This window comes from Mycetomoellerius zeteki, unplaced genomic scaffold (assembly GCF_001594055.1).
Source record: "Mycetomoellerius zeteki isolate Tzet28-1 unplaced genomic scaffold, Tzet1.0 scaffold324, whole genome shotgun sequence".
In the NCBI taxonomy this organism is placed as follows: Eukaryota; Metazoa; Arthropoda; class Insecta; order Hymenoptera; family Formicidae; genus Mycetomoellerius; species Mycetomoellerius zeteki.
Genome location: NW_017257310.1, coordinates 269,993 through 294,626, shown reverse-complemented (window position 1 = coordinate 294,626; position 24,634 = coordinate 269,993). Strand labels below are relative to the sequence as shown.

General features: G+C 27.3%; 2 protein-coding genes across 4 annotated transcripts in view; both read right to left on the bottom strand.

Annotated features, from left to right (window-relative positions):
• Positions 1 to 763: 763 nt before the first annotated feature.
• LOC108725104 (uncharacterized) lies at positions 764 to 12,310 on the bottom strand. Of its 3 annotated transcripts, none has more exons than XM_018451892.1 (3): positions 12,141 to 12,310; positions 2,043 to 2,405; positions 764 to 1,134 (listed from the first exon to the last, which is right to left on the bottom strand). In XM_018451892.1, the coding sequence occupies exons 1-3, from the start codon at positions 12,205 to 12,207 to the stop codon at positions 827 to 829; spliced, it is 738 nt and encodes a 245-aa protein (XP_018307394.1). In that variant the 5' UTR covers positions 12,208 to 12,310; the 3' UTR covers positions 764 to 826. The 3 variants fall into 3 exon arrangements, with proteins under 3 accessions (XP_018307394.1, XP_018307396.1, XP_018307395.1); XM_018451894.1 differs by lacking the exon at positions 12,141 to 12,310 and adding an exon at positions 7,042 to 7,154 and having other exon boundaries at positions 766 to 1,134; XM_018451893.1 differs by lacking the exons at positions 764 to 1,134; positions 2,043 to 2,405 and adding exons at positions 9,917 to 10,531; positions 10,661 to 11,023.
• LOC108725105 (uncharacterized) overlaps positions 9,848 to 24,634 on the bottom strand; it is a 22,800-nt gene continuing 8,013 nt past the window's right edge. Inside the window, exons 2-5 of the mRNA XM_018451895.1 lie at positions 22,765 to 22,861; positions 18,427 to 18,795; positions 17,116 to 17,466; positions 9,848 to 9,858 (exon numbers count right to left, since the gene is read on the bottom strand). Coding sequence (XP_018307397.1) covers positions 17,162 to 17,466; positions 18,427 to 18,795; positions 22,765 to 22,822 — 732 coding nt within the window. The 5' untranslated portion in view covers positions 22,823 to 22,861 and the 3' untranslated portion in view covers positions 9,848 to 9,858; positions 17,116 to 17,161. The remainder of the gene's footprint in view (positions 9,859 to 17,115; positions 17,467 to 18,426; positions 18,796 to 22,764; positions 22,862 to 24,634) is intronic.

The window sequence follows — 24,634 nt, the reverse complement described above, 5'->3', positions numbered from 1 at the left end:
TAATTTAACAAAAAAATGTTAGTATAATATTTTTAAAAAATGCATGATAACACATGCAAAAAGATTGCATATATATAATATATTGTAAATTTTATATATCCGTAAGATTTGAAAAATTTGTGTCCAAAATTATAATGTTCAATTAATTGTAAACGTATTGTAGAAATAGATAAACATTTGACATTTTCTGTAGTTTATAAAATTTTTCTTTTCTTAAAATTTTCTATTTTTTTTTAAATAAAATGACACATATATTATAACATACTCTTCTATTTTTTTCAGTGTTATCATAAAAACATTTTGATAAATAAAATATTTAAGTCTGTGCGTATTAAAATAACATTTATTCAATATGTGAAAACAGTTCTAATACATAAGTTTTTCTACATTATTGCTACATAATAATAATAATAAAATTAGTAGAAGTTTAAATAAATTATACTAATTACAAGTAATAAAACTGTGGACATGTACATACATAAAATTGGTAAGCAATACCCGTAAGAGCGATTTTATTAAGTTGATAATTTAATAATTAAATATATTTTGCTAAAAAAACCTCATCCCAAAACAAAAATGAAATAAACAAAATAAAATTATAAACAAAACATTTTCAATTAACTATAACATCCTGTGGAGTGATCAATAATTATAAAATATTTGCTCATAGTACTTACAATTAATCAAAGTAAAAAATTTGCATCACTTATTTTTAAAATACTGTAAAAAAATTTCAGTACCATAAGAGTTTATTTTAATTACTCATTATTTAAATTGCGAATTTACAGAACGACTTTGTGACAGTACATCTTAAAGTTTTTACAATTTATGTTCGATCAGGGAAGAGTTCATCAAAAGTAAACCGTTTAACTATGTTGTTTGCAAGGACAAGTATTTGTTTAGAGAATTCTGTTTCAATTGATGGTGTAACCCTGTTGACAAATTCTTCTTCATTGCTGCCGAAAAAATTGCTAATAATTTCGTTTAATTGAGCTGATTGGTTTTCGTTCAAATCAAAATTATAACTCAAGTTTCTTAAATCGAGCTTCAAGTTTATTTTTGATAGATATACGTATTTTTTATCATTTCTGGTTACTAGTTTCATGTCTATTTCTGCTTTTGCTCCTACTTTATCTGTAAAAGGAAATAATATAATTAGATAATATTAAAATATGATAGTAATAAGGCTCAACAAATTTAAAAAAAAAACGAGAAAAGAAAGGGCTACGAGCCAAAGTCTGTCGTTAAATTCCACATGGACAATATCCATATTGCCTCAGAACTTTTAAGTCAAATGATCTTTTTCACTCTCTTCGCATTGTCTAAAATTCATTCCAATTGCCTGCGCTTTGATCAAGATTCCCACATAAAACAACTCTTGTCTTAAGAAACAATAATCTTGCGCTAACAATCTTATACAATGTAACTACCAGCATAACATGATAGTTTATAATCGATACCAATGTTATACGTTTATAATCGAAGTCACATTTCACCTATTGGACTAAGGAGAAAATGGAAAAATTGACAACAGCGTCTTAACAATGAGTGAAATCGAAATTTATACTAATTTTGAAAGTGAATATTATATTAATTTTACATAAACTGTTTTAATTATGCGTCTAACATATTGAGAATGATCCGATGAGGATCGAAATGTTGTCTGTTTATTTATAATTGGGAGGATCCTATTTGCCTACAAAACGATTGTCTACAACTTCGTTTGCACATAGCAATATTGCACACAACGTATTGCACACACTACAATATTGTACACAGCGTATTGCACACACGACATTATTGCAAACGAAGCCCTCCCTTTATAATTGACATATGTTATTAAATTTTAAATTTTGACTATTTATATGTTCTATTTACTAACTTTTTTAAAAATTTAACAACAGACTTTGGCTCGTAGCCCTTTCTTTTCTTGTTTTTTAGGTAATATTAGTAAACAGAATTACATATTAAGTTTTTACGGTTTATTAAAGTAGGTTTTTATAATTTTTCATTTTATTTTAATACACTAAATGAATACATACCTATAATAAAATGAACCGGTCCTTTGTGAACAAAAGGCACCAGTACTTTTATATCGAAATCATAGGTACCATTTAAATGAACGTGTTTGAATAACAAATCCAAATTGAAATGGAGTGTATCGATATCCATATGCAAAAAATTTAAATCAAAATCGCAAAGTCCCGTTATTACTGCATCTTTAAGATATAATTTGGCATTATCGGTGTCAGAAATAGTTATTTGTTTAATAATAAATGGTACAAGTGGTGGACTATCCAATTCCGGTATTCCTTTGCAGATGCGATCCTTTAAATTATCAATGCTGTTTATGATGCATTTATCAAGATTCGGATCTCTGCGACCACATACTTGAATATAGGAGGCTGTAAAGAACATGAATTACTTTCATTAACTTGTTACTTTTGGATTAATTGGATAAGTCTATGTTAAACAATAAAAATTCTTTTAAAATGATATACATTTTTTATATATTATGCAAATGGATTATATAAATGCTATTTATTCCTGATTTCTAAACTATTTTAATATTTAAAAATGATTATATTCATAACATATATAATATATATGTATAGATAATGTTAAATAATTTTTTACAATATTTAAAACATTTACTTTCATAAGTTATTGTGTATATTATATTTCACATTTATACAGGGTGTTTCCAGGTTATACCATCAAACTTAAAATTTGAATTCAAGACCTCAAAACAAATAAAAATTTGAACGTATGCTCGCAAACGCTTCGTTCAAGAGATATTTACTTCTGAAATTACACAACTGTAGTAATGAATAATGCCGAAATAATGTCGAAATAAGAGTCTAGCCTCTTTATTGCTTTACAATAATCAAAATTTAATTATTAAATGTTTTGTTCAAAATGACTTCCAGCCCGGAGATTACATCTATCAATGAGAGAACGAGTGACTGACTGACATTATACTTTTATAATTTCTTCTCACGCTTGCACAATTCTTCGTTTTAATGATTGAAGATCATTAATAGACACTGTATACACTTTTTGCTTCAGAATATCCCATACAAAAAAATCTAATTGTTAAATCCCATGTAAATATACGAAACCCATATAAATATACCATATCGGCATATTCACTATTAGAATATAACGTACGCGCGCGCGCGAGGCAGGATTATAAGTTTATTCTACAAAAGCATTCGACGAATTATAATACCCGGGAAAAAAATGTTTCATATATAATTATATATAATTATATAAAATTATATGTAATTATATATAAAATATGTGCATTTATATAACATTTTTTCCCGGATAGCTACGAACTACATGAACTACAACTACTTCAATTATTCATTTCTACAGTTCTGTATAAATTCAGAAGTAAATATCTCTTGACCGAAACGTTTGCAAGCATACGTCCAGAAGAAATTTTTTGTTTGTTTTGAGGTTCTAAATTCATATTTTAAGTTTGGCGGTTTAACCCAGGAACACCTTGTATAATATTTATATATATATATATATATTAATAGAATATATTTTCAAATAAGAATTAAGATCCGTGTAAATGTACAACATACATTGGAGAGCGCCAAAGTTCGGATCGATCAAAGTTGGATGTTGTGAATACGATACATATTCTTAATATTCTTTTTTTAATTTTTAGAATATATTTTATTAAATAAATATAAGGGAGAGTGGTCTAAATCGGACCTATTTGCAGTTTTTACTCTCTATGAGACGTAAATAAAGTCCGATCGTAAAACCGAAGGTGTAAAACCGTTGGAAAAATCATTTAATTCCCTTTATTTTTGCTTTATTCCATTTTGAGGTATCTCTCACTTGTGTTGAACTATAACGGAAAATGCTTTATCCGGTCCGATTTGGGGAACCATTAGTAGATGGACCATCCCCTGATTCAAATCGAACACTCCCATTTTGATGGACTTTTAGATAGAATTTTAAATTATTTTAATATGTTTTTGTTAGTATTGAGTAAAAACGAGTAATTTGATAGTCAAAAATAAAAATTTTATTCAGAAAAAAAATTACTGACGATTTATATTATTAGAATTCAAATCAATGAAACTCAATTAATCTGAGTCTGATGACATGACTCATGATATTTTACTGATTTGATTCCTTGGACCAAATCTGGTCGGCCTATCACCAGTACTACAACTAAGCCTATAAGTTATTATGTATTGTATTGTCCGATTTGAACACGGGTCCTTTCGAACTTTGGAAGAAATTTTGCAATAAACCGCAAAAGTGAATCACAAAATCCTTGATATTTTTTAATTTTACACTCTTTAATTATCTTAAATCAATTACCTTTTAAATTTTTAACACCTTTTAAATAATGATTTACAAGGATTTTCTTTTTTAAAAAAATTTTCGCACGATGGCTAAAAATACATATTTGCGTTTATTCTATGAATGTTATGACAAAGAACTGTCAAACTGCTATCACATATTCGGTGTCATAAGACACCAATAGGACCTTTGTAATTTAAATGAATACGGTTAAGTAGATTTGCGTACTATTTATAATGTAAAGTCCTTATAATACGCAAATCTACTTAACCGTATTCATTTAAATTACAAAGGTCCTATTTGGAACGGTCCGATTTAAACCATTCTCTCCTATTAAATAAATTATAATATTAAATAAATTATTTTTAGTAAAACATTAAATTGAAATACAAAATCTCATTATGTGAATTATAAAGATCATAATAATTCTAGCTATAAATAACGATTAGATTTAAATATTAATAAAACAAGTTTGCCCATTCAAGGCTGTAATTATATCTACATGCATACAGATTTAATTTCCATAATTCAGTTAGAATTGATTTTGATCATTTTTTTAATTAGATTCTTTTATATCTCTGGGTATAGATACCGCATAAATTACAGGAATCATTTCCAGATACCATGATATCTTACAAAAGTTTAAAAGACATTAAAATTCTTTTGTTACATTTTTTTAAACTCTTAAATAGGGTCAGAACCATTTCAATCGCCAAAAAAATACAGAACACATTTGTTTTTGACCTTCCCGTTTTCAATAGCTTCTTATTTTAGGACGTAATTTTGAATGTAATAGTAATTGCTATTGATAGATAAATGTTGATAAATTTTTAACAAACTGATTTATTTTTATTTTTAAATATCTCTCTTGGTTTACTTAAATTTAAAAAAAGAAGTTAGGGTTACTGTGCTGATCCCATGCACCCACTTGTGTGATTTTGCTCGTGCGCCTACTTAAGGGTTAAAAGCTTAAATTTTCTGTCATTAAATTAGCAAATGTGTTATAATGTATGATAGATTTTCAGCACTGGCAGTGAATATTGGAACACAGCCTTTATTATCATTTTATTAGGACGAATGAAAAATCTCATAATGTTGCATTTCTTTTTTATACTATTGAAGCAAGTATAAAAATATACAGCATCCATCGTATTACATTATAATAAGATATCAGCGCCAAGATTTTATGTTAAATATTTTTGAATTTTGCGTTAAAACTAAAAGGTACACTTGGATTGAAATAGAATTATTTAAATAAGAATTCGAGAACATATCACTTAAGTTGACAAAGAGTTAGATAATATAACGTGCATAAATTTTATTTTAATTAGCTTAATTCTGTGATATCATTATTTAAAAAGAATTATAACTATACTCTATTACTTGGATTACAATAGAAAGAATGAATAGGAATATAAAAATATATATGACACACACCTGTTATTTTTTAAAAATAGTTTTACAATAGACATTTCTCAAAAAGCTCATGTATTGGACACCTGTAATTTTTTTACTTTTCTTTAAGTTATTAAATTATCTACTTACTTCTTAAAATATCTTGTTTGCATCAAAATTAAAGATCTGAATTGAAAGGGAAGATCCCGTTTGCTTACATGTATTATTGCCTACATCACTTTTACTGACAATTCGTTTGCGCACACAAATTATTGCCTACAGCTCAATTTCCTATACGTATTATTGCCTACAGCTCGATTACCTACATGTACTATTCTCTCTTTTAAAAACATAAATTCTGTTTTAAAACAAAAATTTTCTGTCATTAAAAACACGAATTCTCTATTTTAAAACAAATTCTCTACTTTAAAAATACAAATTATTTTCTTATTTAACTTAACCTTAATTTTATATTTGTGCGCAAAAGTACTTGTAGGCAATCGAGCTGTGAGCAATAATTCATGTAAGCAATAGGTAATACATATAGGCAAATATGACTTCGTTTCTGAAATTTTTATTTGTGCATAAATGTGCATAAATAGGCAATCTAGTTATAGGCAATAATTTTTGTGCGCAAACGAACTGTCGACAAAATGTAATGTAGGCAAATGATGCTGTAGACAAAAGGAACCATCTTTCTCATTTGAGAAGTATTTCATTAATTTGTTTCTAATTTCATTAACTTCTTTCTAATTTCTCTATCTAATAATGAATTAAGAACGATATATATTATTATTAAGAATTTGATGGGTTTGTGATTTTTAATCCAAATTTTGTGTTTCAAATAGTGTAACAAATCTTTTTTTGTAGTATGGTAAAAAATATCTATAGCACGTTACATAAAAAATTAATAAATGAAGAGCATACTTTCAAAATGTATTTTGTCCAAAATTTCATTTTTTTAATTAAAGATGGCATAGTGTTTAGTGTTGAGAGACTCATATTTTAAGCTACTCTATGATGTTCTGAAAATATTTATGTATTGAAAACCACCACTTTATGTATTGAAAAAAATCTTGACATTTGAAGTGCATTATATCCTTTAACTAGAGACAAACAAAATGTATTTGTTTAACATTTTTAGCAACTGTTTAGCAATTTTGTTGAACATTTCACGTCTTACTGATTGGTAAATTTTCTGTAAGATATGCAATTTTCTTGTTGCTTTTTTCTTATTTCTTGAAATTATAAATTTTAGACAAAACGTATTTTGAAAGTTGGCTCCTCAAATGACAAACATTTTTACAAACTTACGTATTTCTGCGGCAGCATATGTCGTCATAAGTGCAAAAGTAAAAATTGTAACAAACATTTTTCAACACAAATTTTCCTGATCTTTCAAAATGATTAGCGAACTACAATTGCTACACAACGCACATAAATCAAGACTGATCTACACAGGTGCGCACAAGCTCTTATATACCTACCACTTTATTTTAAATGCTTATCAATTCTTGCTCTTTTTTTAACGATATGCATTAAGATATCGTGTACTTTGTCTTTCATTCGTTTTGTCATGTACACATGTTTATATAATTACATGGAAATTGTGTAGGAGAATGACTCAAGAAGAAAATTAATTACAAAAAAGAATGAGTTGTAAAGAATTCTACTACGGAAAGGAATCAAAAAAATACCAGTACAAAGAGCAAAAAATATTCTCGTTTGAGAACGATTTGATGTCATAATTAGTCATTTCCTTGTTCTATAATCATTATTTATTCAAATTTATGCAAATGCCATAGTCATCTAAATTATATTCGCGTGCTACACTTAAAAAAGAAAATGGTACAAACAATGGATGTTTTCTTTTTGTGAAATAAAACAGAAATTTATATTTCAATAAAAATTAATTATAATATGAATAATTATTTTATTTAAATAAAAATTCATTTTTAAAACATACGTTAATTAATATTATATTAAAACAATTTCTAGAATATATTATTCCATAAAACTATTAAAAACAATACCTGTATAATTTATGCTAGAATTCAGAATAGAATTTTTTAGTTATAATGTTCTAATGTTATGTGCTATATAATAAAAAAGTAGTTGAAGAATTATATAATATACATATTCTTGTGTTAAAATTCATATATATTTTGGTAAATAAAATTATAAATAATTCTCTTTTGTTAATTAGATTATTGATCACTCTGATCAAGGGAGTTTTAAAAGAATATTGTTCTCAAAAATATAGAATTACATATATATATATATATATACAAGAATATAATTATAAAAATTGACGTAAGACATAATCATTCTTTCTTTGAACAGGCATAATAGTATTCGCTTAGTTTTTATTGTAAGTTTATATATATGTTTTGATTTTTTTCTTTTATTAATTCTTTTTAAATAATAATAAATTACAATAATAATGAGACCATCAAAATATTATTCGATCAAAAATTTAACATTCATATTGTGAAAAATTTATTTTTCCTTTATACTTTATTTTGAGATTATGCTGTAACACAATAGTACTTATGTAAGATTTAATTGTGGTATAATCGTGATAAAACTTTATTTCCTTCTGGATTTTCCACGCGTATATATTATGTGCATATTCAATATGTATAGTCAATCTTTATATAGAATGATATTGAAATAAATTGAGTCTATATTAGAATATTTTATTTATACATACTATTTATACATTTACTTATTTATACATATATTTATTTATACATCTATATTTTTATATAGATTTTAAATTGTATGTTCAATTAAATAAGTATTGTAATTTGTCAACCGTCTTTGGCTCGATCATTGATCTTGTTTAATATTTCATTGTTTTTAACATACTATAATAACAACTGTGCAATTATAAACGTTTCAACTGTAATTGGATTCACTTTCAATGTAAATACAAACAAATTATAAGATGCGAATGCGACAATGATTATGTATCATTTTATTTATTTGAGCCCTGCAATTGTTTTTTCTGTCTGTGACACATTTCCCCTCCCTTGTCCCTTTCACACACACATACACACTGCATATACGTATATGCACTAACACATAGTAAATTAAAATCAGCCTATATAACTTACTCATCTCATTTACCGCTTGATCTCGTTAGATGACAATCAATTTTAAACAATAAGAATTATTTTATTTTAAATCTTATTTTAGACCGTACCATATGAGAACACTATCAATACTACAAATTAAAAATGTCCCCCTGTACCGGTCGAAGCTAGATCTTTGATGCTTTAAATAATTCAATGTGAATTATATAATCAATTTTAATATCTTTAGATTGACACATTTTAGAGAATATACTTACCAACATATTTATTATACTTCAAATTTCTCATTTTGATCTATCCACCCCACATAGCATTTTTAACAAAAGATATTGCATTTATAATCTCTCTCTCTCTCTCTCTCTCTCTCTTTTCTCTCTCTCTCTCTCTCTCTCTCTCTCTCTCTCTCTCTCTCTCTCTCTCTCTCTCTCTGTCAGGATAATGATTAATTAATTATAGCAAAAATTTTCTAAGACATGACATTTTTTATGAATACAATAAGGATATCTCAATTAATAACGCTAAAGACTTGTTAGACAGTAACACATAAGTGATAAAAATTTACTCATCAGTTTTATTTTCTTAAAAGTCGTTGTAAAAAATATACACATACAAAGTTTTTGGTACAAAATATTTTACACAACAAATTAATATTGTATCAGCAATCTACAATCACAAAAGAAAATTTTCTGTTATGTGCTGATTGAGTTATAAGTATTATGACAATCAACCCTGTACGACAACAGACCTCGATCTCTATATAAGAATTACTTATATACACGTATATAAAAGTAGTATTTTAATCGTTTAGATACTAACAAATAATATTTTCTTCTCTATCTTTTTTCCAACAAACGGTATTTCTTATTCTATATGTTTCGAACTTAAAGTTACCATATCTTAAGTAAAAATTACATTTCAAAATTACCTACAAATGATTAAGGTAATAAAATTGCCAATAAACATATTCTCTCTCTTTCCAACTTTATATTTTTATATGAAATTTAATAATAATATTTAACATTGTACAATTTTACTATATTAAAAGATAAATTCAATTTATCAATGACGGTAAATGTGTCAAAATACGGAGTCTAAAGTGTCGAAGGGCTAGTTGTTCCATCTTCAGATAAATTATGTGATTTTTTTTATCTACTGGATAAACAAAAAATAAAAGAGTAAGAGAGTAAGACCGTGAGTTCAAGTTTATCGAAAGGTGGAACAATACAGACTAAATGATATTGATTTTGATTTATTTAAATATTGTGAAAACCATGATTTGGAATAATCTTGAAAGGATTTTAATCGCCAACCATTGTTTAATTAAGAGTTATTAGCTAACAAAGTAGAGTATACAAACAAGTTTTATATTATAACGTAATAATTCCCAAAATTCCAGAAAATTCATGTTTTTTCTGGAAATATTTGCTCGTAATTGGAGCGAGCTATGCCGTTGAAAATTAATATTATTATTCTGGAGGCTTTCTCTTCTACTCTTGATTTAACAGCACGAATAATTTCTTTTTTATTATTGTCTATGACATCGCTCAAAATTTTATGCAATTGAGCTAATTCTTTGCTGTCGTCAAGGAACTTATATGTAAATGATTTCGTATCGATAAAGTTGTTTACTTTTGAAGCAAATATATGTTTCTTGTTATTTTTGGTTATCGTTTTTAAATCGATGTCTGACTTCATTCTTACACTTTCTGCAAAAAAGATTGCATTATAATAATTTCAATAAAGTATAATAATACTTATTTATATTTTTTATCCTAAAAAAAATTGCCTTCTTTCCAAATTTTCTTTTTATTCTAAAGCAAAGTGGATTATTTTACCTATTACAGCCTCAACCGGTCCCTTATTCGTAACACGCACCAGCAAACGCATATCAAAATCATACGTAGAGTTTATGTAAAGTTGTTGAAATAAGATGTTAATATCGAAGTGAAGTCTTTCGGGGTTTGTCTGAATGGAATTTACAACATAATCACAAAATCCATATACATTGACATCTCTGAGATAAAGTTTAAGATCTTTTGTTTCAAAAATAACTATTTTGTCAAACATCAGTGGCTCAATTGGTGGAATGTTGAATTCTGGAAATCCTGTGCAAATCTTATCTTTCATATTTTTTATGTTTTCTGCAAGGCATTGATCATAGTTGGAATCCTTGCGGCCACAGACATTAATGTAGGAAGCTATAAAGTATATAAATCATTTTCTATAACTTGCAACTTTAAATTAAACTGCTTATACGATAGATTTATACATTGATAATAGATATAGAATTTTAAAACCGTCTTTTGAATTTTATAAGTTTTAAAGTTTTAGCAAGTATTTATTTTAAAATACTTTCATTTGAGTTTACTTAAAATATATTTATGGAAAAATTTAACATTTCCGAAGATTTTAAAAAAATTGTAATTAAAAATATATTTGTATATATATATATGAAAGGAGGATATCAATTTTCGAGGATTTCGCGACCACTCGGGTATTTTTCATAGAAGAAAAATACATAAGAAAACATAGAAATAAAACGATCCCAATGATCGCGAAACCCTCGAAAATTGGTACTCTCCTTTAAATAACTTTACGTAAAACACTATATATGTTATTTAATTTACATTCTCTCTAATCTTATTTATAAAACATGTACATCGTTTATTTAATTCATAACGCAACGTTAATTTATTATTTATTCAGATGGTAGAATTGCGATTTTGATCTCGTCAATATTTTTAAATATGGACTGGTTTTTAAGAATATAACAAAATTCTCACTGGACATTATATTTTGACTGATTTTCTGATTATGTATGTAAGATGTTTTGGTTTTGTACATTGAAAATGACCCGATCGGTGTCGAAACGTTTGATTATTGTATATATATACGTTTATTAAAGATCTTATATCGTAGTTGGCTCGTTTGCCCTTGTTTTATTTATTGATTTATTCTATTTGAGCCATATTAACATTTAATTACTTTACATAAAATTTTACGAAATGTAATGTACTTCTCAAAAAAATTTATGTGAATTTACATATAATTTAATGCACATGTCTATTACATTTAAGAATAATGTAACTTAATTTTCAGTTAAATCATTCATTATTTTTCAACTGCTTCATGATCACAAGCTTCCATTACATGTTACTTATTACGAAATTTCTAACAGTATACATAAGTGGCAAAAGTAAATGTAAATATAAGAAACATTCATAATATATATGGCAAGCTTCATTTAACATATAATGTATAATAAAAAGAAGAGATCGTAAATTTATAATGTCGGAAACAAAAAGTTTTACTTACGTATTTTCGCTGTAACATATGTTGTTGTAACTACACAAACAAAAACTTTCCAAATATCCAAAAACATTATCCAAATATCAATAAAATTAAGAAATGTCAATTTTTTAAATGTACTTATTAAAGAATAACTTTATGACGAATGCACAGCAAGACTTATCCATATGAGCTGATGAAGCTTATCTGGAGACACGACAGTGCCTCGGCGCGCTATATATATGCCGTAGATGAAGGTGACTCGGGACAGTCAAGTGACTTGAAACACAATAAAACTGAAACAAAAAAAATTTCTTGGCTCTGCCAGGGATCGAACCTGAGTCCCCTAGCATGATAGACTCTATCCACCATGCCACGCTCGTACTCTAATTTAGGTAATAATTTTTTTAATTAATGTTGTTACACATACCGTAAAGTTGATATATTTTGAATAAAATAAAACAAATTTTAATCTCTGGAATTATAAACATAATCTACAATTATTTCTTTTTTTATTGAAGCACTTGTTTTTTAAATTGACTTGAGATATTAGTCAAGGTTTAAAAAAAAAAATTTTATATCTTCACAATATTGAGTAAATTATGCAATTAAAATAAATAAATAAAATAAATCAATCATTTTGACAGATTTAATGTTTCTTTCCTTTTTTTAAATTACACAGACACAAAAAGATTAAATGTTTGATCCGGAGATTAGATCATAGTATTCTTATGTATTTTTATGCTCTGAAACCGAATCTAATATCCAAATTGTTCCATCACAATTTTTTTATTGACAGAAAATAGCTTGATTTTACAATATTTTTAGAGCCACTTATAAACTAGTTTAATATGCAAACTGAGATAGAAAGAGAAAAAGTAAATTCAACAATAATGTGCAAACTTCTTATAAATTAATATATAAGCTGATAGGTTAAAAATAAATCGAGTTATTTTTTGTCGATAAAAGAATTATGATATAATGAAACAATTTGGACATTTCGACATATAAGAAATTAATGCATTAATTTCCTATATATGTGCGAGGGTCGTTTGAAAAGTTTTGAGCCTAACATAGAAACAAATATTTTTTCGGTCAAATTCAGTTTTATTTTTCAACATAGTCTCCTTTTAAGTCGATACACTTTTCCCAGCGATGTTCCCATCCCTTTGACCCATTCAAATAATAGTTGACGTCTTGCTCTGCAAAATAGGCTTCTACGGATGTAATGCACTGTTTTGACTGTTCCTTCGTCTCAGGAGTGAAGTAGTGGATCCAAGTTTCATCAACAGTTATTAATCGATGCAAAAAATCCGACGTTTCGCTTAAACCACTCCAACAGAGCCTTGGAAATGTATATTCGATTGTTTCCATTTTTACAAAATCACTGACATCGACTGGCTCAAATGACTTTCAAACAACAACTGAGCGTCCACAATGGCTACAATTTTCACAGATATCTTTCAAAGCATGTACGATTGTAGTACCAGAATGATTTTAACGAGTAATGCCATCTTCATGTTAAGGCTCAAAACTTTTCAAACGACCCTCGTATACTGAAGATGGCCTGATTAAGGCCGAAACGTCTATATTTAATTTGTGAATTGATTAAATCAAAATATAAAATATTCACTACTGATATCTAGCGTTGTGGTGTATGCCCTTTTGTTTTATCGATTAAACTTTTTGACACACCGCGGGCTAAACTAGGTTGAAAAGTCCCCAGATAGATGAATATTTGTATGAATATCACAAATTGATTTACTGAAAATTTAGAACATCTTTATGTTTACTTGTGACATTATAAAAGCAAAAATATTTACATTAAGGTGATCCTGTATCATTTTGCAATTTTCGTAATAGTTAATGAGATATTAAATTTAAAAGAAACGTGTATTCGGCCGATTGCCAAATGTAAGCACGTGGCGAGAAATGATCACCCATGAGCGTTCCAACCAAGGTTCCAATAACCAAGGTTATTAGACGCGCGAGGAGTTAATTACAAAAAACGACAATATGGCTACGATCGGAGCGTAACTCTGGACCCTCGCTCTGAGCCATGACTATCTTTTTTGTTAAAACCAAATTTTTTTCTAATAATATAAGAAATGTATTTTTGTATGTATGGATATATGTGTGTGCGTCTGTGTGAGTACATTTATGGACGGCAAGGGATCCTATGACACAGGATTGCGCGCTGAAAAATAATTTTATTCGTTTTTTTCGTGGCAAGAAAGTGACAAAGCGCTATCATTTCCCCACCACCTTTCTGTAGCATGGTTCGTTTTTCTTTGTAGTGGTTTCCCGAATAGGCCTAATCCAATCTCATCTTTTAATGCAAGAACTACTTAAAGTCGTCTTCTCTTTCATATGCAAAGTTCCGCCTTTCGAACACTTAGTATACACGTATTGCATGGTGAGCCATATCCAGCGTAATTATTCATACACTTTGGTGTACCATCATAACAATGCTCTAATAAACTTTTCATGCACTGACAAAAAAAAGTTGGCTGCTGCAGCAAATTAGATAGTAAAATATGGTATAGCATTTTTAATTGGTTGCAGCAGTCAATTTTTGGTTGCGTTAGCCTATCTACAATATCAGTATAGGATTTCGATAAGTTAACGCAACCAAAAATTGACTACTACAATCAATTAAAAATGCTATGCATATTTTACCATCTAATTTGATGCACAGCAGCCAATCTTTTTTTTCAGTATGTAAAAAAGTATCTAATACAATAAAGTCAGACGACCATGGCGGCCAGAAGATGAATTACTTCGACCAATCCTATTTGAATAATGGGAACTTAATACATCGCAAATTTCTTCATCGAAAATGTGCCAGAGCTCCGTTATGCTAAAAAATCAGCTGTGCTTGTATATGAAGAGACACTTCTGCAATTCTGCAAAAAATACTGATAGTTCATTTAAATATCATTTAAATACAGAAGAATATGGACCAATACGAAAATCGTTGACGAAACTATTTAATAGCGGGAAAGAAGTTATTTTATTTTTATGATTAATATTATACTCACCTTATGCGCGGTTAATCAAGTGGCTTATCTTGCAACGCACGGCGTTGTTCGAATGTACGGAATTGTAAGTTATATTTATAATCTAAGAGATATTTATAATCTAAGAGATTAGTTTTGTTTATTTTATTATACACAAAACCTATAAAGAGTTAAAGTAAAGAGTTAAAATAATTATGTTAACCGCTAGAAGTTACAATCGAAAATTTGACAAGACTTGTCCCAAGTCATCTTCGTCTATAACGGTAAATGTATCTCTTTCATTTGCATTACAGTTAAGTTCCGATCTTTTAGTAGCATCCAATGAAAATTGATTCAAATTGATGTAGTGACAACATCGATATAATGAAATATACTAATGAATAATCTCGACATGAATGTCGTTAATTCGATTCAACTTCATTAATAACAGTCATTTCTTGCTGGATTTTGTATTAATAAGGTTACTTTTTTATTTAAATCAGGATTTAAATTCGGTGATGAATGAAAAATAAAAAATCAAGTCCTTCTTTACGAATAACTTTATTTCAATACATAAAAATATATGATTCTATTTAATTATTATATGAATATTAAATAACATTATATTATTATGGGCAAAATTCACTGTTTTGTAATCAATAAAACATAATAATTTTTTTATTTTTTGTAACGAATTTTTTTTTATTCTATGAATGATACTAACCCTAACTTAAATAAATGCTTGGTGTTTTCGACAGCTTTTAATTGGCGTTAGCAATACAGGAGTATTACATATATGGTACACGTACGCCTATACTACGGGCGTCTGTCTGTTTGCCAGGTAAGCGGCGTAGTACGCAGTATCGCTGCGAGATGAACTCGTTTTCCATAAAGAGTAGTGTCCCTAGAAGGTAGAGTCTGGCCACATACCGTGATTATTTTCATTAGTCAATCCCAAAACCCCCTCACAATGGCGTGACCAATCACACAGTACAGAAATTGCGCGTATATGACCCCTTTTACACCGTTAAATCGGTTAGTAGACGTGTCAAATTGATGCAGATTAAATATTTGATACGTCCTTATTTACACCGATCTGCCTCAGAAGATTAGGTGACATGATAACTTAACTGTTTTTCAAGATGTAAAACCTCTAATTCTAACTTTAACCTGAACTCAAAAGCAGTGACGAATTTTAATATACGATCCAAAACGAACCAAGCGTTTACAGCACGCTGAGATTCTTTGATACCATTTGATACGCGTACCAGCTTGATCTGATACTCGTGACTCAGAAGTATCAGACCAAAATAATCCGCCAGCGTTTATACCAAGCGTATCAAATGATTTAGTTTTGCATATCCATTGTATGCATTATATGCATATCCATTTACGGATATGCATATATATATATAGAGAGAGAGAGAGACACTATAATATATGTATATATATATATATATAGTGTCGCACAAGTTAGTTACTTTGAATTTGAATCATTTTCAGAGAGCAAATTTTAATGAATTACTAAGAACAAAAGACATCGCAATACATCCGCATATTCTATCCATATTCCTATGCGTCCTACTGTGATCCACAGATAAGACAAATAATTCTTCACAATTCAAAGCAATGTTGCACCATCAAGCTGAATGAAAGTGGTTGCGTGAATCTCACATCAGAACACAATAAAACGCATATACACCACAAACAATAATTAATGAGAATTATCAAATTAGAAATTATTAAATCCCATCGATATTTTTGTCGCATTAATTAAGGTACAAATAGAAACTAATGCTGTAAAAAAAGAAAATTAAATAAAATTAGTCTCTACTGTTCACCGTCCAAAGATGACAAATATTTTTAAATATTATATTATATTGTTGCAGAGTTACAATCTATATAATAATGTTATCATCATTTAGCTAAACTAAATTTGATGCTACCGATTCTCAAAGTATTGTAACAAGATTTTTCCAAATATTTTAGCTATTTTTTGGTACAATTGTAAGAATTCTTACAATAACGAATCCCAAAGTACCAGACAATTTATGCATTCTCGCCAAATAGTTTCTCGTAATTAGAACGGCTTATGGTGTTAAATGTGTAGATAATTATTTGAGAGATTTTCTCTTCTAGTGCTGCTTTAACAATATTAATAATATCTTCAGTATTACTGTCTACAACACTTTTAATAGCTTGATGCAGTTGAACTAATTCCTTTTCGCTTTCATCAAATACATATTCTATTCCTGAGATATTAATATTTGCCTTTACTTTCGAAACGTATATCTCTTTTTTCGCATTCTTAGTTGCCACTTTTAGATCCAGATTTAATTTCAATAATGTGTCATCTGCAAAAAAACACACGTTTTGCTAATTTTAATAAAATAAAGTTAAATTTTCTTCTACTGAATTTTATTAGAATTTTATGTTATTTTAATATACGATTAATAACACAGGCCTGCATGGTTTTGTTGATTGGAATTTAATAATGTTTTCTTACGTAACTTTTACGCTGAATCCGAATCCGGCTGCAGAATTGCTCTATCACGTCAAGATTTCGAGATATCCTAACTTAAAACTACCAAAAAAGCCGTTTTACCAAAAAACCATATTTTACCTCCACCATATATAACCTTATAGAAGCTTAATTTGTATACCGTTGTATTAGAACAAACTGTATTTCTGGACAGATTAGCTGACTCTTTTACCTTTTGTCACAGAATATTTTTAAATTAATTTCACTGTTTATGTCTTACTAGTATTTTATGTTGCTGTCTTTATATATATGAGTGTCGTTGCACCACTAGAGACAGCGAAAGTATAACAATTTTCACGCAGATTAAAAAATATTCTGTGTTGACAAAAGGTAAAACAGTCAGCTAATCTGTCCAGAAATACAGTTTGTTCTAATACAATGGTATACAGATTAGGCTCTTCTATGAGGTACCTACAATTTATTGAACATTGAGTAAGTATATTTCCAAAATAAAAAATCGTTTTGAGATGGTTCAAAATGGATTTTTAAGGGGTCGTGTGATACCGTTGATGGATTTGACAACAAAAATTTTCTTAATTTTTTTTAATTTAATTTAAAATATGGTTGAAAACGGCTTTTTTGGCAGTTTTAAGTTAGGATATCTCGAAATTTTGACATAATAGAGCAATTTTGCAGCCGGATTCGGATTCAGCGCAAAAAATTACGTAAGAAGACATTGTTAAATCCCAATCAACTTTCAACACCACCAATTTTGCAGGCCTGTGTAATAAAAGATTAATATTTAATATATAAGATTAAAAATTTTGCATACTTGTTGGTCTTATGGTAACTAGTCCCTTATTAGCAAGAGACACCAGTACACGTATGTCAAAGTCATACGAAGCATTTATGCTCATTTTCCCAAGTATAATTTCAGTATCGTAGTGAAGTCTGTCAGGATCTACGTGCACATATCTTATATTCAAATTATCACAAACTCCAAGTATTTTTATATCTTTGAGATATAATTTAAGATTATTTGTATCATAAATAACTATTTTATCCATAAGTATTGATTGGTTGTTCAAAACGTTAACATCGTAATTCTTTGTGCACATCGTATTTAACGCACTGTAAGTATTGTTCACGACGCATTGATCATAATTAGGATCTTTGCGGCCACATGGATGAATGTAAGAAGCTGTAAAATATTTACTTTCTTTAATTTCTAATTTTAAATTAAATTAAAATAAAATCTTAATAATAATAATTGTAGTACATCTTAAGTTAAACTAGAGTAAAATTAGTGATGCATTCGAGTGAGACGAGACGAGAAAATACCGATACCGAGATTTAGCTCGATATAAACAAATGATTGATAAAATTTTCTCGTCTCGATGGGCCGATATTCTCGCTTGTCAGATTCCCGAATTTTATCTCGAGACATTCAAGAGAGAGAAAATATCGACTATCTCGTTTCATTTATTCGAAATATTTATATTACCAGGCAACACATTACATAATTATATATAACTATCATAAAGATGAAAACGATGAAAATGTCGAGACGAAACGAGAAAAATAAATGACATAATCTAGAAAGTGTTTCTTTTAATGATATGAGAAGTTCTGAGACGATATTCCGAGATTCTTATATCGAAATGCATCACTAAGTAAAATGAGTTCGAACAATAATATTGGGTTGATTAATAATTTCCTTTGGTTTTTTAAAGATGTTTTGTACCTATTTTTTAAATATTAAGAATTTAACAAAAATTTTATAGATTGTTTTTACATATATTCGTAGACCTATGATAAAATTCAGACTCGATGTATCGGAGCAATCGAAAGTTATAAGGATTTTACTTTGCAACGAATTTATTTAGTATCTATTTTTAAAATATTAGAAATTTAATAAAACTTTTACAGATTGTCCTTCTTTTACGTATCTACGTAATCTATCTTACGTATCTATCTTAGTATTTACGTAAAATTTAAAAACAATTTTCTTATTAGTTTAAAAGCTATTTAATTTTTTCTCTTAATTCTTACGTAAAATTATAATTTAATAAGGAAGTAATATTAAGAATTAAATTAAATTTTATACACATATACTAATAAAACAATAATAAATATTTGTGCAAAAGTTTAATTAAATTCATTTACTCGTTTAAAAGTTATTGACTTAAATACTTAAATAAATACTTAAAACCATTATAAACCAAATTTTGTTGTTTCGTTTTTTGCAGTTAGCTTCACAGACTAATGTCAAAACTTTTAATATGATTTTGGCTGATATTAGCTATTTTTGGATAATTATTTGACTGATACTTTTAGCTGATATTGTATAGAAAAACCAAATCTATAAACAAAAATCAAAAAGACACAAAATAAAATATTTATATTTCAAAGTACTGTTATCTATAAATAATGTTATACAACATTCTTTAATCTTGCCAACTATCAGGTAATTTCATGGTGTATGTAAATCAAAACAGTTGAAATCATCACAACAAAAACGTCGGAACTATTCACTAACAATCCAGTCACTTACAGAATTATTTCCGTACACATCAGAAAATTTTTTTATGGGACTGTGCAGCGTTTCTTGCTTTGTGGAAATAAAACAGCACAATGTATCAAAAATACGAACTCTTATTCTTCATATTTAAAACACAACGCCAAATATTTGAAATTCAACCAATCTTAGTAATTTTTCTTTTAAATCTTTCACAAAACATTTATTACTAATATGAATAAACATTTACTCTAATCATTTAGTATTAATCTTGCCACCTCTTGAAAACATAGGAAACTTATTCGCCAACCCAATATCTTAAACAGATATTTCAAAATAAGTACCTTTTATAATGCAGCATATAGCGTTTTTCATTGGCAGAACTAGTGCGCACTTTGTGCACTTTAAAGCCGTTGTACACAAATCAACATAAAGATGTACGTTTAATAAAAATATAGATATGAATTAAATCGTAAAATATTCAATACATTTTATTGTGTTATTTGATAAAATACATATTGAACAATTTATCAATTGAGATATCTCACTTTTACATTTAGGTTAGAATAGTTTATACAACAGCTTTAATGCCAATAAAAAAACCACTATAAAAAATAACCTTTATACTATTCTATTCGTTCTTAAAGTATAAAATAAATTTTTATAATGTTAGAAAAAAAGAATTATTATTAATAAAATTATATTATACATACTCTTATACTGTATACCTTCCGCAGACTATTTAATCAAAACTAGCTGTCGATTTAAAACTAAACAATTATTTTAAAAAATTTAATTATATATTCTAGATGCATTATTGCATTGTTGGAAAAATAAATTTAATCATTTTTGTCTATTTTTTATTCTTTATGTAAATGTATTACATAAGGACAATAAAAAATAAATATTTTCTAAGAGAAAAAATAAATAACATCAGATATATCATTTAAAAAATATCATTTAAAAATTTTGGAAAATTCGTAAATTTTTATTATTTTGTTATAATTTTACATAAATTTAAAAGTTTTAATGAAAATGTCGTTTATTTATAAATCTAAACAATTTTGATTTTAAATAAAAATTAATTATAAGCTTGCATTGATTACAGTATTTGTAATTAACGGAACGTTTTTATATACAATATTCTTTGTAGATTATCTTATCAATTGTAATAATAAGCTATTCCACAGCTGAGGCATTGCACGTCAAAGCTGAGGCGAGCACTTTTGGAATATCATTTTTTTTTTATTATAATTTACTTACGTTCTGCAGATAAAAATATGAGATACGTGTTTCGCGAAAAAAATTTGACTTTTTTTTAAATTTTTACTAAATACGTATCTCATATTTTTATCTATAGAATGTTAGCAAATTAAAAAAGAATGATAATTCAAAGGTCCCCGGTTTAATGTGGAATGCCTCAGCTACACTGAAAAAAAATACAGTCAATTTTAACAAATATTTAGTTCAATACTGCCAACTAAATATTTATTAAATATAAAGATATATTTATTTGTTACAAGAAACATTAACTTGATTTAACAATCATTCTTTTTACTGAACAAATATTTATTTGTTGTAAGTAAATGTTTAGTTGGCAGTATTGAACTAAATATTTATTAAAATTGACTATATTTTTTTTTTCAGTGTATGAAGTTAGTTGTCACATGCGCTGTCTTATGATAAATTTTATCAGTGTAAAATTTTTGCATTATCAAAATGTGACGTTTAATGTAGTATAAATACATAACGTCTTTAAAATTACAATAATATCAGATTTATAAGTGATTATATATTATATTTTTACGAAGGAAATAAATAGTTTGCTTATTCAAAGCTGTAATTACATATGATTTACATGATATCAGCTGCTCTATTAATTTCTACAACTCAGCTAATATTGAATTATTGCTCAACTGGTTTTCTATTTTAACTATAATATTGCATAGGCTGTCAATTATCATAAATTACAATAAACTAATTAGCATAATTGAAAACAAAATTGTACTAATTATCACAAGGTAAGTCAAGACAAGCATATTTCTTTTACTCTTTGAAGAAAAATAAATACTCGTATTACTCTTATTACAATAAATTATTAAAACTTATTAAAAATTTGAAAAATTATGTTACACATAGTAGTATCAATTAGTATCAGATCTGGAATAATTTAATGTAACACTTTTAATTAAACTAAGATATACGACGTAAAACCAATATTTTATGAGCTTTATCAATAAAATAACTTACGCAGATTACTTAATGCTAAAATTTTTTATTTATTTCTGTTGTTCAGCTCATGTGTTAAATATATTTCGTTTTTCCAAAATAATATAAATACAAATGCAAGACAAGTTTTTAGAATGTAATATAAAATTACAGAAATTCTTTATGAAACGTTTAAATATAAAAAATAGGATGTTTTTGTTAAATTTATTTATTTTTTATTATCGCTTTTATTAAATATGCGAGTTATAATTTTTTTCAGTTTTCATTTTCTTAATATGCATCTACTTTATTCTATATTTCATTCATTTACATACAATTATGTAGCAATTTAACATTACGCAGCGACATGTGAAAATCTAACTAAATGATACTAAATTCTACATGTAATGCAAATGAATATGTGATAAATATTTATTTACTCACGTATTTCTGCTGTAACATACGTTGTTATAAGCGCAAAAGCAAAAAGTGCGGTAAACATTTTCCAAACGGAAGAGATTTTTTTATGGTGTAATATCTTCTAAAACATTTTCTCAGATGAAAACAATCGTGACGAATGTACGACACTAATCAAACTTCTATAGCATGCAATCACTCATTTTATAATCTCCCCTCAATTCTCATTCTAACAGCACATGCGTAGAATGAAAATGCTGCATTTATACATTCTGCATTTTACTCGGTTTTTTTTTGTTCTGCGCATAATCGTATGACATTTAGAAAGAGAGAGAGAGAGAGAGAGAGAGAGAGAGATAGCAGTTCAAGAAAAAAATTAATTCCATAAAAACAGTCAATCTAGTTTATATTATAAACTGAAGCAAGATATAAATTTTAAATGTATTCACTCTAAGCATTATAGATATTATTAAAAAACAGACTTTGAAACATTTATATATAATTATTATTAATAACATATCTGCGATTGTTATACTTTAGATCAGAGACGTATATGAAACTGATATGAAATTAATAACGTTCATGCAAAAAAAATAGTATAACTTACAACATAGGAAAATGTGATTAGATTTTTATTACAACAGTTGTTAAAATATATTGTTAAAATATATTTATAGTGTCTAGATTTTTATTACATTATTATTTTGTTAAAATACATTTAAAATATATTTAATATATTTAATATATTTTAAATATATTTTTTTAGTAAAAAGATGTAATATTAAAATTGCAAATAAATAACGACAATCGACTATAAATAAAAACATAAATACAGTTTTAAACCGTCTGTTCTTAGCATTAATGTTCTTTTCAGTAAATATTAAAATATATTGATTAAATTTTTAGTAACTATTAACATAATATGTCAACAAACAAAACACACGAATTTATTGAGCAATTAAATTTGTAAATGATATTATGGATGAATTTTGCCTTTCTCTTAACACTCCATATCAGGTTTACGTTGATATTCAGTTTATTGTTTTGTTTAATAAGAAACATCATTTATATATAATATTATATATCCAAACGTCTTCATGTGTGAGATACAAGAAAATTGCGTAAAACCACAGACGTAACAGGTACATACATAGACTACGCGTTTGCTATCTTAACGTAGCATTTCTGCATCTGTGCTCCGTCAGAAAGAGAACGCAATGTTGAAGTGCATCCATGATGCATCAGTATTTCTCTTCAATTTGCTTTGAGTGGGAAGCGCGATGAAAGCTTAGAATATATACATATATGCTGTAAGACCGATATTCATAAATTGATTATTATATTTAAAACCATCTTTTAAGTACAGTCTTAAGATAAATAACCAATCACAGAGCCATATTAACATCTTAAGATGTTACTTAAGACGATCTTACGATCTACAATAAAAACAATAAAAATAATTAATAGAATAAGCGATAGGAAAAGTGATTTAATTTTATAAATTATTTCTATTTTAGAAAAAGAAAAAGCCACACTCACCAAGTTACCTCTCTCTTTTTAAACTGATATTGACAACTTTATTGGAATGCTCAGTTTGTGTCTATGCGTAAAACGAATAATACCATAGATGTAATATAGGTGATATAGGCCGATATTCATAGTTTATTCGGTTTTTTTTTTTTAAGATTATCTTAAGTAATGTCTTCAGATGCTAATATGGCTCTGTGATTGGCGTATGATATCTTAAGACTACTTAATACATAAATATAAGAACTGACTACGAATATCGGCCTATAGACTGTAGATCACACATTCCTATGAAATTGTCATTATCTGTTTATAAAGAGTGAAGTAGTAGCTTGATTGTACCGTTCTCTCTCTCTCTCTCTCTCTCTCT